At 44.9% G+C, this 11,921-nt stretch overlaps 1 protein-coding gene across 1 annotated transcript; it reads right to left on the reverse strand.

Annotated features, from left to right (window-relative positions):
* Positions 1-194: 194 nt before the first annotated feature.
* Positions 195-8,561, reverse strand: LOC134397943 (uncharacterized). Its single transcript, XM_063125024.1, has 2 exons — positions 8,355-8,561; positions 195-291 (listed from the first exon to the last, which is right to left on the reverse strand). Exons 1-2 carry the CDS (start codon positions 8,391-8,393, stop codon positions 196-198), a joined length of 135 nt encoding a protein of 44 aa, XP_062981094.1. The 5' UTR covers positions 8,394-8,561; the 3' UTR covers position 195.
* Positions 8,562-11,921: the final 3,360 nt, after the last annotated feature.

Here is an 11,921-nt window from a genome sequence, read left to right on the forward strand (position 1 = left end):
AACTTCCTAAACAAGAAGCAGCAATTCTTCAATCCAGTAATACTGAGGCAAAGAGAACGGCAGTGCGCTGAGGTTACCCCATCCAGGTCTGAACTTCCTTTGTTAAAAGCTCTGCCAATTTCAATTCAACACTTCTTATCCTGGTAACCACTCTTAAGGGGGCTTCTTGGTGGAGTAGTAATAGATTTCTACAGTTCACTTGTCTGCATAGAGGCCGTGCTGTGCCTGGCAGTAGTCCCCACTGCCCTTCAGAAACTCCATAAATGTGTGACCAAGAACACCACGGAACTGCTGTGAAGAGGGAAAAAAAGGTACACAGGTCAATGACTGGGTAGGCATCCTTTCAAACAGTCTTAGATAAATAAGGAGACAGAAAGGAAGGGAAGACAAGAGCCACCAATATTTAAAGATGTCCTTAATTTAACAGAATCCATTCAAAACTGGAAAATAGAAAAACCTACTTAACTTTATTTCATGTATTTAATAGGGCTTGCAAGATCCCCAGGTGACCAGGTGAATGGTCAAGTTAAGAATGGCCCTCAGACCAACAGCTCTCACTCTCTCTGCCTCCCAAGAAGTGGCAAATCCTAGTGACCAGCATTCAGAACAGATGCATTTAAGAACACATTCCATTCTGGAGACGGCACAGAAAGACTACTTTCTTTCCACTGTTACAGCTATGATCTCCAAAGTTAGGAAAGAGCAGCCTATTGCAAGCCTTGTTTGTTTGTTTTTTACCACATTGCAATTACACTTTAAGAAAGCTTGGGGCCACATACATAGGGGACTCCTATTTGTTCACAGTGTTATAAAATAACTAGAGATGTGAAGGCCCAGAAAAACCCCGGAAAAAAATGGGAAAAAAACGTTTTTTCCCCAAAGCCTTTTTTGGGTCCATCCGTCCCCCCCAAATTGGAAAAATTGAAAAAAAATGAAGAAAAAATGGATTACAGGATGTTTTATTTTAGCATGATGAATAAAATGTTTAAGACAAGGTGTTCAGATATTTACTTCTCCAAATGATTTCTAAAACTTGTACAGTATCAGATTATTACAATGTCTGTGCACCAAGGACAAGCAAGTCCTAGGTTCCAAACTGAGACTACAACTCTCAAATGCAAGAGGAAGATGCAATTCTGCCTCTAGGGGGCACTTCCATGGAAGCAGAGACTGAAACTAATACTGATGGCTATAGGTCAGAAAATGAATCTGATTAAATTTCACGTATCTTCATTGAAACTTGGCGTGCCCCCCCCCCCAATTTTTCTGAGTTTTTTTTATGGGAATGGGGCTTTATGTCTTGACACTGGAGGACTAGCGGAGACATAATTTTCTTTGTTACTAATGTTGGTGGTTTCTTCAGTTGTTTTTTGAAATTGTTTTTTGCCTGCTCCTCATAAACTGGCAGAATCAAAGAGGTTCCTTACAGTTCAGAAGCTTGTAGCTCCATTTGCTACCCAAAAAAAGTAAATTAAATTTGTAATGATTGTTTGAATACACTAGTTTTAATATACCAAATGTAATAATTTTATGCCAAACTAACTTGGACATAATTACATTTTATGTTCCTAAAGTAACAAAGTGACTTTCAATCTGTAAAAAGTGCTAATATTGCATTATTTCAATTTTTCCAAAAATTTCCATTCCCCCCCACCCCAAAAAAGGAAAAAAACCTGTTTTTTTCTATTAGCTTCAAAATTTCCGGAAATTTCACATCTCTAAAAATAATATGTATGTTAACCATTAAACCTCATGGCCAAGCAGAACTCTTCTCCCAGTCCATTATATTGGTTACTTAAGACAGTTCTCGTTCTCCCTTACAACTTTTGTAGCTCTTGTGTTTGGGAGATGGCAGCTGCTCTCTAGCATACTGGGGAGGGTGGGTGGGATGGAGAATGGTCCAAGTGAGTGAAACAGAGGGTCGATGACCATCCATGAAATGCTATTTGAAAGTTTCATGTTACAAGTTTTAAAAACAGGCAACTGAAACTTGATACACAAACTACATTTGCAAGTGAAAAATTGAAGTTGTATTTCCAGCCACACACACACACCATTCTAAGAGGAACAAGTTACACTTGAACAAGTGCACAAATACTTTGGCATAAGAGGTTAGAACATCTCAGATTATACTGGGTAACAAAAACGAAGAGTCAGCAATGCCCAGAAAGACAACCTTCCTGTGTTGAATTCCAATCACCATATTCAAGACAAGTTGTAAAGAACCAAAAAAAGTTGTGAAAATATTGAATGATTAAAGAGAACACTGAAGAACTATACTTGCTTAGCTTGGCAATAAGGGAGCTGTATCAAGAGTTCACACACAGAAAAACTTGGCACTTGAACAATACATGTTTAACAGTAAGGGAGAAACTTTCAACTAATGGTGGGACCTCTCTCTTCAGCAGGTACTGGTAAGCATGGACCTCATGCACACATTTTTAAGTGAGCAAAGACAACTTCAGGCCTGCAGTTGTTAATGGACACATTTAACCCTGATCAAAATTATTGGTTTGACCTCAAGAAGTTTGTTGTTCTGGTCTTCCTGTAACTCTTGGCAAGATACAACCATTTTAGACTTGAAGGCAAGAGTAAAGAGTTACTTCAATGGGATTCTTGTGTGATCAATGGCAAGCTTACTGCCTTTAATTCAACTTATCCAAGATCCCCCTTCCCATGGATTCTATGGACAAATGGTGTCTTTTGACTTGGAGCAAAATTTGACTTGCAGTAAAAATTGCAGTAAAATTGCAATAATGTACCTGTATTCAATTCGTACTATTCAGGGGGCTTCAGTCAGTAGAAGCTGAACCACTAAATAGCAAGTGCCAAGAAGCTACCCTGGTTCAGGGTAAGAGAAGTTTTACTGAAGCAAAGTTATTTAAGACTACTAAATCTGTCCTGCAGCAATAGAATTAAGTGCAAAGGTTGAAATAAAAACATTTACCAACTGGAGCATGAATACACTGACCCAAGTGGGATGGTCAGACAGGGATTGCAATTTAGCAACACACTGAGGAGAGAATTACACCCGATGTATGCTCAGTGGTGGATCAAATGCTTTTGGATTGTGAACTATGTGCAGGAGAACTAAGACATGCTTCAATGCATAATCCAACTGTTTGCACTCTTATATAACAGCTTGAAAATCAAAGTTTAAACATGTACATCTAAAGCACTATAAACTGTAGAGATGCTGTAGAAACTCAGCTTAAAGAATTAAGCAGTCAGGGAGTCAGTCCAGCTGAATACACAGAGCAGCTGAAGTGTTAGATGGAGGGGGGTGATGACTTATGTACCAAACACTTGGGATACCCCCATGGCTTCCTGCTCACATATTATATAAAAAATGATTAACAAGATGAAATCCCGCCCTGTCCTATGGATACAAAGAAGGAATACAACTAGGGCGATTCAATCATGAGTGAGAGTCAGTTAGGGACTACAGACCCAATGGTGTGAACAGAGCCACATTTCCAATACATGTTCTAGAAGAAAAACCTTATGTCTGGGAAGAAATATTTCAACAACATAGTAAAGGCACCAAGCTTGGCATCTCCACTTTACAATTAGTAGCTGGTTGGGTCTGGCCTAGTACTTTCACCTTCTTCATGCTGGTATTTCAGTGGAATATCTTATTTATTTCAAGTAAAGGAAAACCAATTAAAAATCTAAAATGTATGCAGGCATTTACGTAGCAAGGGTTAATTACATATTACTATTACATATTTAACGACATGTATTCCTTCTTTACAGATGGGAGACTGAGAAAATATGACTTGCCCAAGACCATACTAGTGTGATGAAACCCTCCATTTAACACAATAGTTGTAATAGATATTAACGATTTCAACTAGTTTTTCCACCAGTAGTAAACACTACCCTATTAATTACCATGTCAATCTTGAGCAAACCAAAAGGAAAGAAACGGAACAGATTCTCAGATAATGTGGGTCAACACCAACTATTATATATCTGTCCCCAAACAGCTGCACCAACAGATGCTCCTAAAGATTGCTCCTTTTTTGGCCAAGGCAACTTCTTGGTTGTCATGGTTATAGCAGAAAAGATACCAATTCTCAATGGCATCCAATGGGTGGCTACATGCCAATTTTTTATTTTGATAAATCAAGAATGTGGTCCTTTCACATATTACAGAACAAATTTCAAATCTCTGCATTGTAATCTTAACCACAGACACCATACTGCTTAAAACTATAAAGGCTTTGGAATTATTTATATTGCAAAACACAAATTTTGCAGATGAGCTATATGCCACATACACTATCCTCAAGCTATTCTTGGCTGCAGATATTATATGGATATAACAATGTATAGAAAAGGCTCTAGTTCTTTCATACCCTTTGTTCATGGATTATAAAAATGGCTGTGAGGAACCCCTACTATTCCCCCAAAATATACAGTTCTGTGCATCATCCGGCCACACTGACTGGCAAGCATAACAGATCCCCCTTTCTGAAGTTCATAATGTTACCTATAGTTCATTCTTTAGTTACAGAGCATTTCATGAATAAACACAAGAATGAATAATTTCTGAAGTACTGCATGCTTGCAAAATTGAAATTCTAATACTTCTTGGAATCATCATGGCAGCTGTGAAGCTCCAAACGTTGCTGCCCTTGTCTATTAAGATGTTATAAAAACTGGCTCTCTTTCCTCCCAACCCCAAGTGTTAATGCTAGGGTTTAAACCAGAAGTGGGCAACCTGTGTAGCCCTAGATGTTTAGGCTTTCCAACTCCCATTAGCCACAGCCACTGGTGATGGGAATTGTAGGTCCAAACATCTAGAAGAACACAAGATGCCCACTTTTAGTTTAAAACATCAATCTAACATCATTTTCAACACTAGAACCCCAGCATTAAGACTTGGGGCTGGGGGGAAAGTGAGCCGGTATTCATAACATTTTTCAATAGACAAGGGCAGCAATGTTTGGAGTTTCACAACTGCCATGATGATTCCAAGAAGCACACATGTCTAATTGGAGCTGCTTTGTTCCTTGGAAAATAGGTATGAACAAAATTGTTCAAATTAAAGTCTCAGAAGCACACTGTGCTACTTCTAGAGGTATACACACATTAGAACTTCAATTTTGCAGGCACAGAGTACTTAAAAAACATTTATCCTTCTTTGCATAAGATGCTTCCTTTTCAAAATGTATCTGAGGAATCTCTATATGCTAGAACTTGCACCTTTTCCGTACTTGCAAAATATACATGTGAAGGCATGAAATGCACACCATGGTTTTATGTTAACTGAGCCATCTGATTATCATGTTAACCAGTGTCAGTACTCTTAGCAGTGCTGCTGAAGCAGAGCCATGTTACAAAAACCTTGACGCCTAGTAGTTTGTACAGAACCAAGCACTGAAGTATTACTGCAACAGGGCTTCTCTTGCAGAATTTTTCTTCAAGACTTTCTGAAAACTGAAGTTGCTGCTTAATTTTAAAGAAACTGCTTCAACTCTAGGCTTTGTACAGGTTTAAGGAAAGGTTTCTGCCATGTTGCTAAGGGAGTTCCAGATAAGCTGGTCTTCTAGCCAGCTGGAAAGAGCCATGCTAAATACCATAAGCATTTTCCAGGTACAGCCACTGTATGGTAGTCCTGTAGCCTTAGTACATCCTGCAACTATCACACAAAGCATAAGGACATGGAAGGACCTGTACAGCAAGACCATGAGATGGCTGAAGATGCCATTGGTATCTGCTGTTCTAGGCAAGAAGAAACCAAGAACAGATTGCTAGCCCTGAGAGTTGCACAGAAATGGCATGATGTGAATGTGTGGGAAGGAAAAGTGGAAACTAGAAGAGAAATTAATATACAAATGACAAGGGAGCATAAAAACAAAAGAAACTTTTGAGAAGATAGAAGGCTCTGGAATTAGGATGGGGCAGTAGACAAAATCAGAGTGAGGAATCCGGGTAACCATTTAAAGATGGATGAATTATCTCCTTCACTTGAAAACAGGCTGCAACAAAAGATGGGAGCATGGAGTGGGAACTGTTTCCTGACTGGAAGTGTATTTAGGATGTAAAAATACATTGAAACAATTTTAAGAGTGTCCCTGGTTTTCATTCAAGTTCTGGCTTTGACAAACTAGATCTTCAGATTCAGCATTCTTCTTCTAAAAGGATACCACCACTTTCATTTAGCATGTGAATGAAAGTTGCAAGAGCAGCCTAAGTTTAGAGTATTTTGAAGCAGCCAGATTTTTGTAAAAAGAGTCCCAAAAAGGATGTGGGATACCTAGTTTACACAAGACGTACTACAAATGGTAAAAACTAGGAAGATTGCTTTGAAAACATGAAAGCCAACCATCCCCTCAATACTTGGGAGAGGCAAACTACAGGCATAAGAAGGTCTATAGAAATTAGATTGGAAGACTCCTCTTTGAATTGCAGCACCTTTTGGATTGCCTCTTACAAACAAAATCGTGTTAAGGGCCTGGCACAAGAGAAAAGATATAATCCTATGACTCAGCCCAAAGATGACTGCTCTGTTAGCGCAATCCCCATAAACCGTTTCACCTTCCTGGCCACTTAATATGCTTCTCACATGTCACACAAGCACATATGCCTCAAAATACGGAGGGTCTATCGGGGTAACAAAGCAGCCATTTCCAAGCCAGACACGAGGCCAGGTTGCAGACAGGCGCTCTCCTCCCTTACCCCCATCAGGCTGGATGGAGTCAAGCGCTTGAAGCAGGCGCGCGCCAAGTATTTTTTTTCCCGGCCAGAGCGCGTTCTCCGCCCGTCCGTCTCCCACCCACTCCCTTCCGGCGTCGGGATGCATCGGTCACCAGTCTCCCGTGAAAGGAAGCAGCGTGCCCGTCATCTCCCTTCAGATAGCAGTGAGCCGGTAAGGCAAAGCCGAGGCAGCGCGACAGATGTCCCCTCCATTTTCGTCCACCTCCCCCCCCCCCGATGAGTCACACGCGGCAGTGCCCTAAAGCGCCCTGCGACACGCGGCGGGCGGGCGAGCGAGCGGACAGGCCGACACTAGGGGCAGCGGCCAGGACAAGTCCCGACTTGTTTCCCAAGAAGCGAATCCGGGGAGGTGGAGGGACAACCCGCTGCCTCCCCTCACCCCCAGTGCCTCCTAAACGCGGGGAGACGCTGAGCCTACCAATGAGCCACCCCATCGTCAACTGAGCGCCGGAATCGGAGCTATCTTTTGGCAGCGAAGGGGATCGAGGACGGAGATCTACTCAGCTGTCCTAGGCTGCGGGTCCCCCTTGGGGAGGGGGGGTTGAAAATCAAGGAAAACTTTGTAGGTCGGCAGAGACCCGCAAGAATCCCCCTTGCCAGTTACTTATTCCAAGAGCCTTTCACCGGGAGTAGTTCAGCCACCACCTTAAACCGGCTGCGAGTCACGATCAGGGCGACAAAGAGGTTGGAATTTTCTCCACCCACCCAACCCGGCCTCGCAACGTAACGTGTGCATTCGAGCTGCATGTATGCAACTGCCACCCGCGGGGGGAGAGAATTCGAATCGCTGCTCCGGATTCAATACACAAAGGAATCCGAAACAGAGGGCTTTAAGGGCTGCACCCAGCGCTGGTCTAACTTAACGCCCATTCACGTCAATGAGTCTACTCCACGCAGGGCTACCATTGGATGCGAGCCAGAAGAGCCGCTTTTCATTGACACAGTGCTCCGTCTGACTGGGCTACATTGTTCTCTGCTCTCGCCAGCCGTAGAAAGAACCCCAAGAACTCAACAGGATGCGAGCGCCAGCAGAGCACGTGTTTCGGTCGTGTGTGGAGGTGACCCCCCCTCCCACAAATGCAGCATTGGAGGGGAGGGGTGTCGTTCGGCCAGCAACCCCCCCCCCCACGCCGCTCACTAGCAGCATCAATACTGGCAGCTGCTGTCGCTCCGTCTGAGCCTTCTTTCTCGAGACAGGCGGCGGCGGGCGGCTCCTCCCGTCCAGACACTCCCTGCTACCCCTTCCAAAGCCCCCTTTCCTCCCTTGCCACGTCCCACATCTCAGGCTTGGGCCAGGCCCAAAAGATAGCGACCGGTAGCAGCAGCTGCTGCTATTGAAGTTCAGACAGTGGGACCTAGGAGATGCATTGCCGTGTAAGCAGCTCGAGGACAACGGGCGGCGGCTATTGAGCTACGCGGTCTGCCTTGTGCTCTCGCCGCCGTTCGGGTTCTACATGCCCGCCCGCCCGCTCCATGAAAGCGCTAATGCTGCGGCCCAGGGAACAAAGAGACAAACGTGGGAGGGGAGGAATGGAGGGCGCGTTAAGGGGGGGGACGTAAAGAGGTTTTTTTTTTAAAGAGGACGAAGGCGAGTAGAACTTCCCCCACCCCCGCCGTCGGTTACTCACAGGAATATGGTTACTCATTGAAGACTGTAGCCTGATCATACGGCCTGGGTGCTGAGGGCGCCACCGCCGGGGGCAGGAGGAGCTGAGCCGGAGGGAACTGGAGGAGGAGGAGGCGGCCGCGGAGGTGGTGCCGGAGCAGGGCGGCAGCAATGGACCATACAGGGCGCGGGGAGAGAATAAGACAGGAGCAGAGAGGAGGAGGAGGAGCTCCCGCAGCTGGCGACGGCGCTGTTGCTAACGCGGCACTGACGGCAGAGAGGAAACGCGGCTGGAGGCGGAGGCTGCTCGCGCAAGGCAGGCCGGGGGATGGGGCGGGGCGGGGCGGGCGGAGATGTCTTCAGCGCCGCCTCTGGCTCGCCAGCGCGCCGTCATGCGACTGCCCCTCCCCTCCCGCCTGCCGTTGCGTCCAGAAGCTCCGACCGCCGCCTCGCGTCACAAGCGCCTTTCGCCGAATGGCACCAGCGGCCGGCCAATCGGAGGCCTCGGAAGAGGTTGAGCTGACAGGGCCGGGAGGGTGGCGGTGGGCGGGGATTGGAGGGGGAGGAGAAGGCGGAGCAAAAGAGAGGCGGAAGAAGCCGGCGGGAACCGGTTAGAAAGTCAGCCAGCCGCGGCCGGCCGGCTGGGCGGGCAGGCGGTGTCTGCGCCGATTGGTTTGGCGCTGCTGGTACCGCCGCGCGTCCTGGTCACCTGTTTGGCTTTGAAAGGTAGTGCCCGGACTTTCCCAAAGAGAAGCCGGTGCGGTGCAGTGATTAGCGCGTTGGCCGGGGCCACCTGGCTTCTAGTCCCCACTTGGCCACGAAGCTCCCTGGGTGACTTCGGGCCAGTCAGTCACTGATTCTCAAGGGTAATATAAATAGCCTTCGGTTCGTTGCAAGAGGGAAAAAGTCGGGAAATGAATGTATTTTTAAATAATCACGCACGTTACTGGGGGTCTACGCAACGTTAGTCTAATTTAAGGGTCTACTCTGTAAGTAGAGATTAAACCGGTTCTAGAAGAGTAACCCTGTTACATCTCTTACAGCGCACAGCCCTGTGGCCTTTAAAGGCTAGCAGATGTATGATATTATGCTTCTGTGAAATAGTTGCATGAAGTAGTACCCTGGTCAGCACAAGACTGATGGATTTCGATTTCATCATACAGTTAAATCCAAATTCTAGCAGGACATTTGTGTTAGTCTGTTACAGCAAACTCTCACAAAGCAAACAGCCTTCTGTCACTTTAAAAATGATAAACCATTTTACTGTGGCGGAAGTGAAAATCTTATCAATCTCATGCCAGTTGGGGATAACTGCATGCGTGCATTAGACAAAATGGGCTCTAATCCATGAAGGTTTATGCCACAAGAAATCTGTTAACCTTTCAGGTGCCATAAGTATTTATTTATTTAGGCTGCAATCACATGCTTAACTGGAAGAAAGCCCTCATGAATTCAATGGGGCATACTTCTGAGAAGACAGGTATTGCAGCCTTATTGTATTGAATCAGTGTAAGGCAGCCTTTTCCAACCTGCAGATGGTTTGGATTACAACTCCCAGAATTCCTGATCATCAGCCATGCTGACTGGGGCTAATGGGAGTTGAAGTCCAACAGCATCTGGAGGGCACCAGGTTGAGAAAGGCTGCTGCAAGTCTACATTGCCATACTTCCCAGTAGGAGCCCTTAAGACTCCTACTTTGTGCAGCAACAAATGCAGCCTGATCCTATGTATGCTTCAGAGTATGTCCTACTGAGCTCCATAGAACTTACTTTCAACTAACTTGAAAGGTTAGCACCTGCCCCAGGCTTGCCGAGGGAGGGAGGGAAAAGAGCGATCACCTCTGTTTGCAGCCAGCGTGGCAGGGCACACCAAGCAGGTTATGTCTCTTCATTAGCGTTTTGGTGCTTTTGAAACACTTCAGTTCACCGTTAAAAGGACTCCTCTTCAACGATATTAACATGTGTGGATTGAGGAGGTCTTGTTGGCAGCACAGCTCCAGACAACTCAGGCTGATGGAGCGCCTCTCCCCGGCATGACCCTACCCAAATATACTACACTCATCATCTAAGGCCCTCCTCAGAGTGCCTCCTCCTAGCAGAGGTTTGCAAAAAATGGAGATTTTTCTTTAAAAAAAAATTAAGTTAGGCTAGTGCTGTGATTGACCTGCTTTTTAAGCACATGCGTTCTCTTGCAGCAGTATTTTGGCCCTGCCCGGCGCTTCTTTTAATGAATTTAAAAAGATGTAATTGGATTTTGAATAAATATTCAATTAATTGTTACTGTTTTGAATTTTATTGTTATTATCTTCCTTAGTGTTGAAAACCGCTATTCTGAATAATGATTTTTATAGGGTAGGGTAGGGGGCACTGGGCATGAGTTTGTGGAACCAAGGGGGCGGTTACCTGAAAAAGTTTGGGAACCACTGTCTTAAATGGACATTGGTGCAAAGCAGAGGAAAACACTTGTTAAACTGAAATAGAACTAAGCATTGCTGGAGGTATAAGAATAAAACCAGAAGGTAGAATGGAAGGGCTGAAGCATTCAGTCCAGGATTCAGAGGAAGAGAAAAGACTTTTCAAACCAAGATGAGCCAGTACCATTTAATGGTTAAGTGTCCAGTGAGGTCTGGGCTTAAAATACCTACTGAGCCACGAAGCTCACTGGGTGAGCTTCAGCCAGTACCAACTCTGCCTAACCTACCTCACAGGGTTGTTGTGAGGACAGAAAGAGCCATGTGTGCCTCCTTCAGCTCCTTGGAGGAACAGTGGGGCATAATTTCATATTGCCAATTTTTTGTGGGGGGGAGGGAGGGGAGAGAAGGAGGGTGCAAAAAGTGCTGGCACATCCTAGTTAAACTTGTTCACATTTTAAACAAGAAAAAGCTTCTGATCCCATCATCCCCCACTCCTGATTCAAAGCCAAAGGTTTATTTTTCAAACACAGTGCCAGCAGACCTGAATAACTACTAGCCTATGAACCATGAGACTGATAACACTTCGCATTTCAATAACACTTCCAATTCAGAACCTAAAAGCATCTTTAGAAATGAGTTTGCTGTGTGAATTCAGAGATCCTTTCATACCCTGTAGGCAGGAATCTACATTATGGATAGCCTCTGTCTGTGGGGAAACTTTAGCATTGTTAAAAGTTACTAACAGAAAAGAAGGTGCGACATAACCTATGGCTTTTCACCAGGAATCATCTCCACCTACTTGTATGTGTCCCAGCCCCATCTATTTAAACAATTGCCTCTTTTCAGTTTCATGATTACAACAGTCAACTATCCCTACCCCCCAATAAAAAGTGTGTGTGTGGGGGGGGGGAACCCTTTACATACTGTTTTGGCTGGCTCTTCTCAACTGGGCAGAAAACAGAAGAAAAATAAATTTGCGAACAAGGGGTTCCCCTCTCTCTCTCTCTCTCTCTCTCTCTCTCTCACACACACACACACACACACACACACATAGACGTTGCTATGGATTTAATGAAAAATGAATCCTCTGAGGAATGGGGAATAGAAACACACAATACTGGAGTTAAGAAAAAGGGAAAAGTCTGTCCCCCAGTCATTTTCAATCGTTCATCCCCT

This window comes from Elgaria multicarinata, chromosome 4 (genome assembly GCF_023053635.1).
Source record: "Elgaria multicarinata webbii isolate HBS135686 ecotype San Diego chromosome 4, rElgMul1.1.pri, whole genome shotgun sequence".
NCBI lineage: Eukaryota > Metazoa > Chordata > Lepidosauria > Squamata > Anguidae > Elgaria > Elgaria multicarinata.

Coding starts and splice junctions, on each gene's coding strand:
- LOC134397943 (XM_063125024.1), bottom strand. CDS start 8,393: ATGATCAGGCTACAGTCTTCAATGAGTAACCATATTCCT. Junction 292..8,354: donor CAATGAGTAACCATATTCCT/GTGAGTAACCGA, acceptor CCCTCTTCACAG/CAGTTCCGTGGTGTTCTTGG.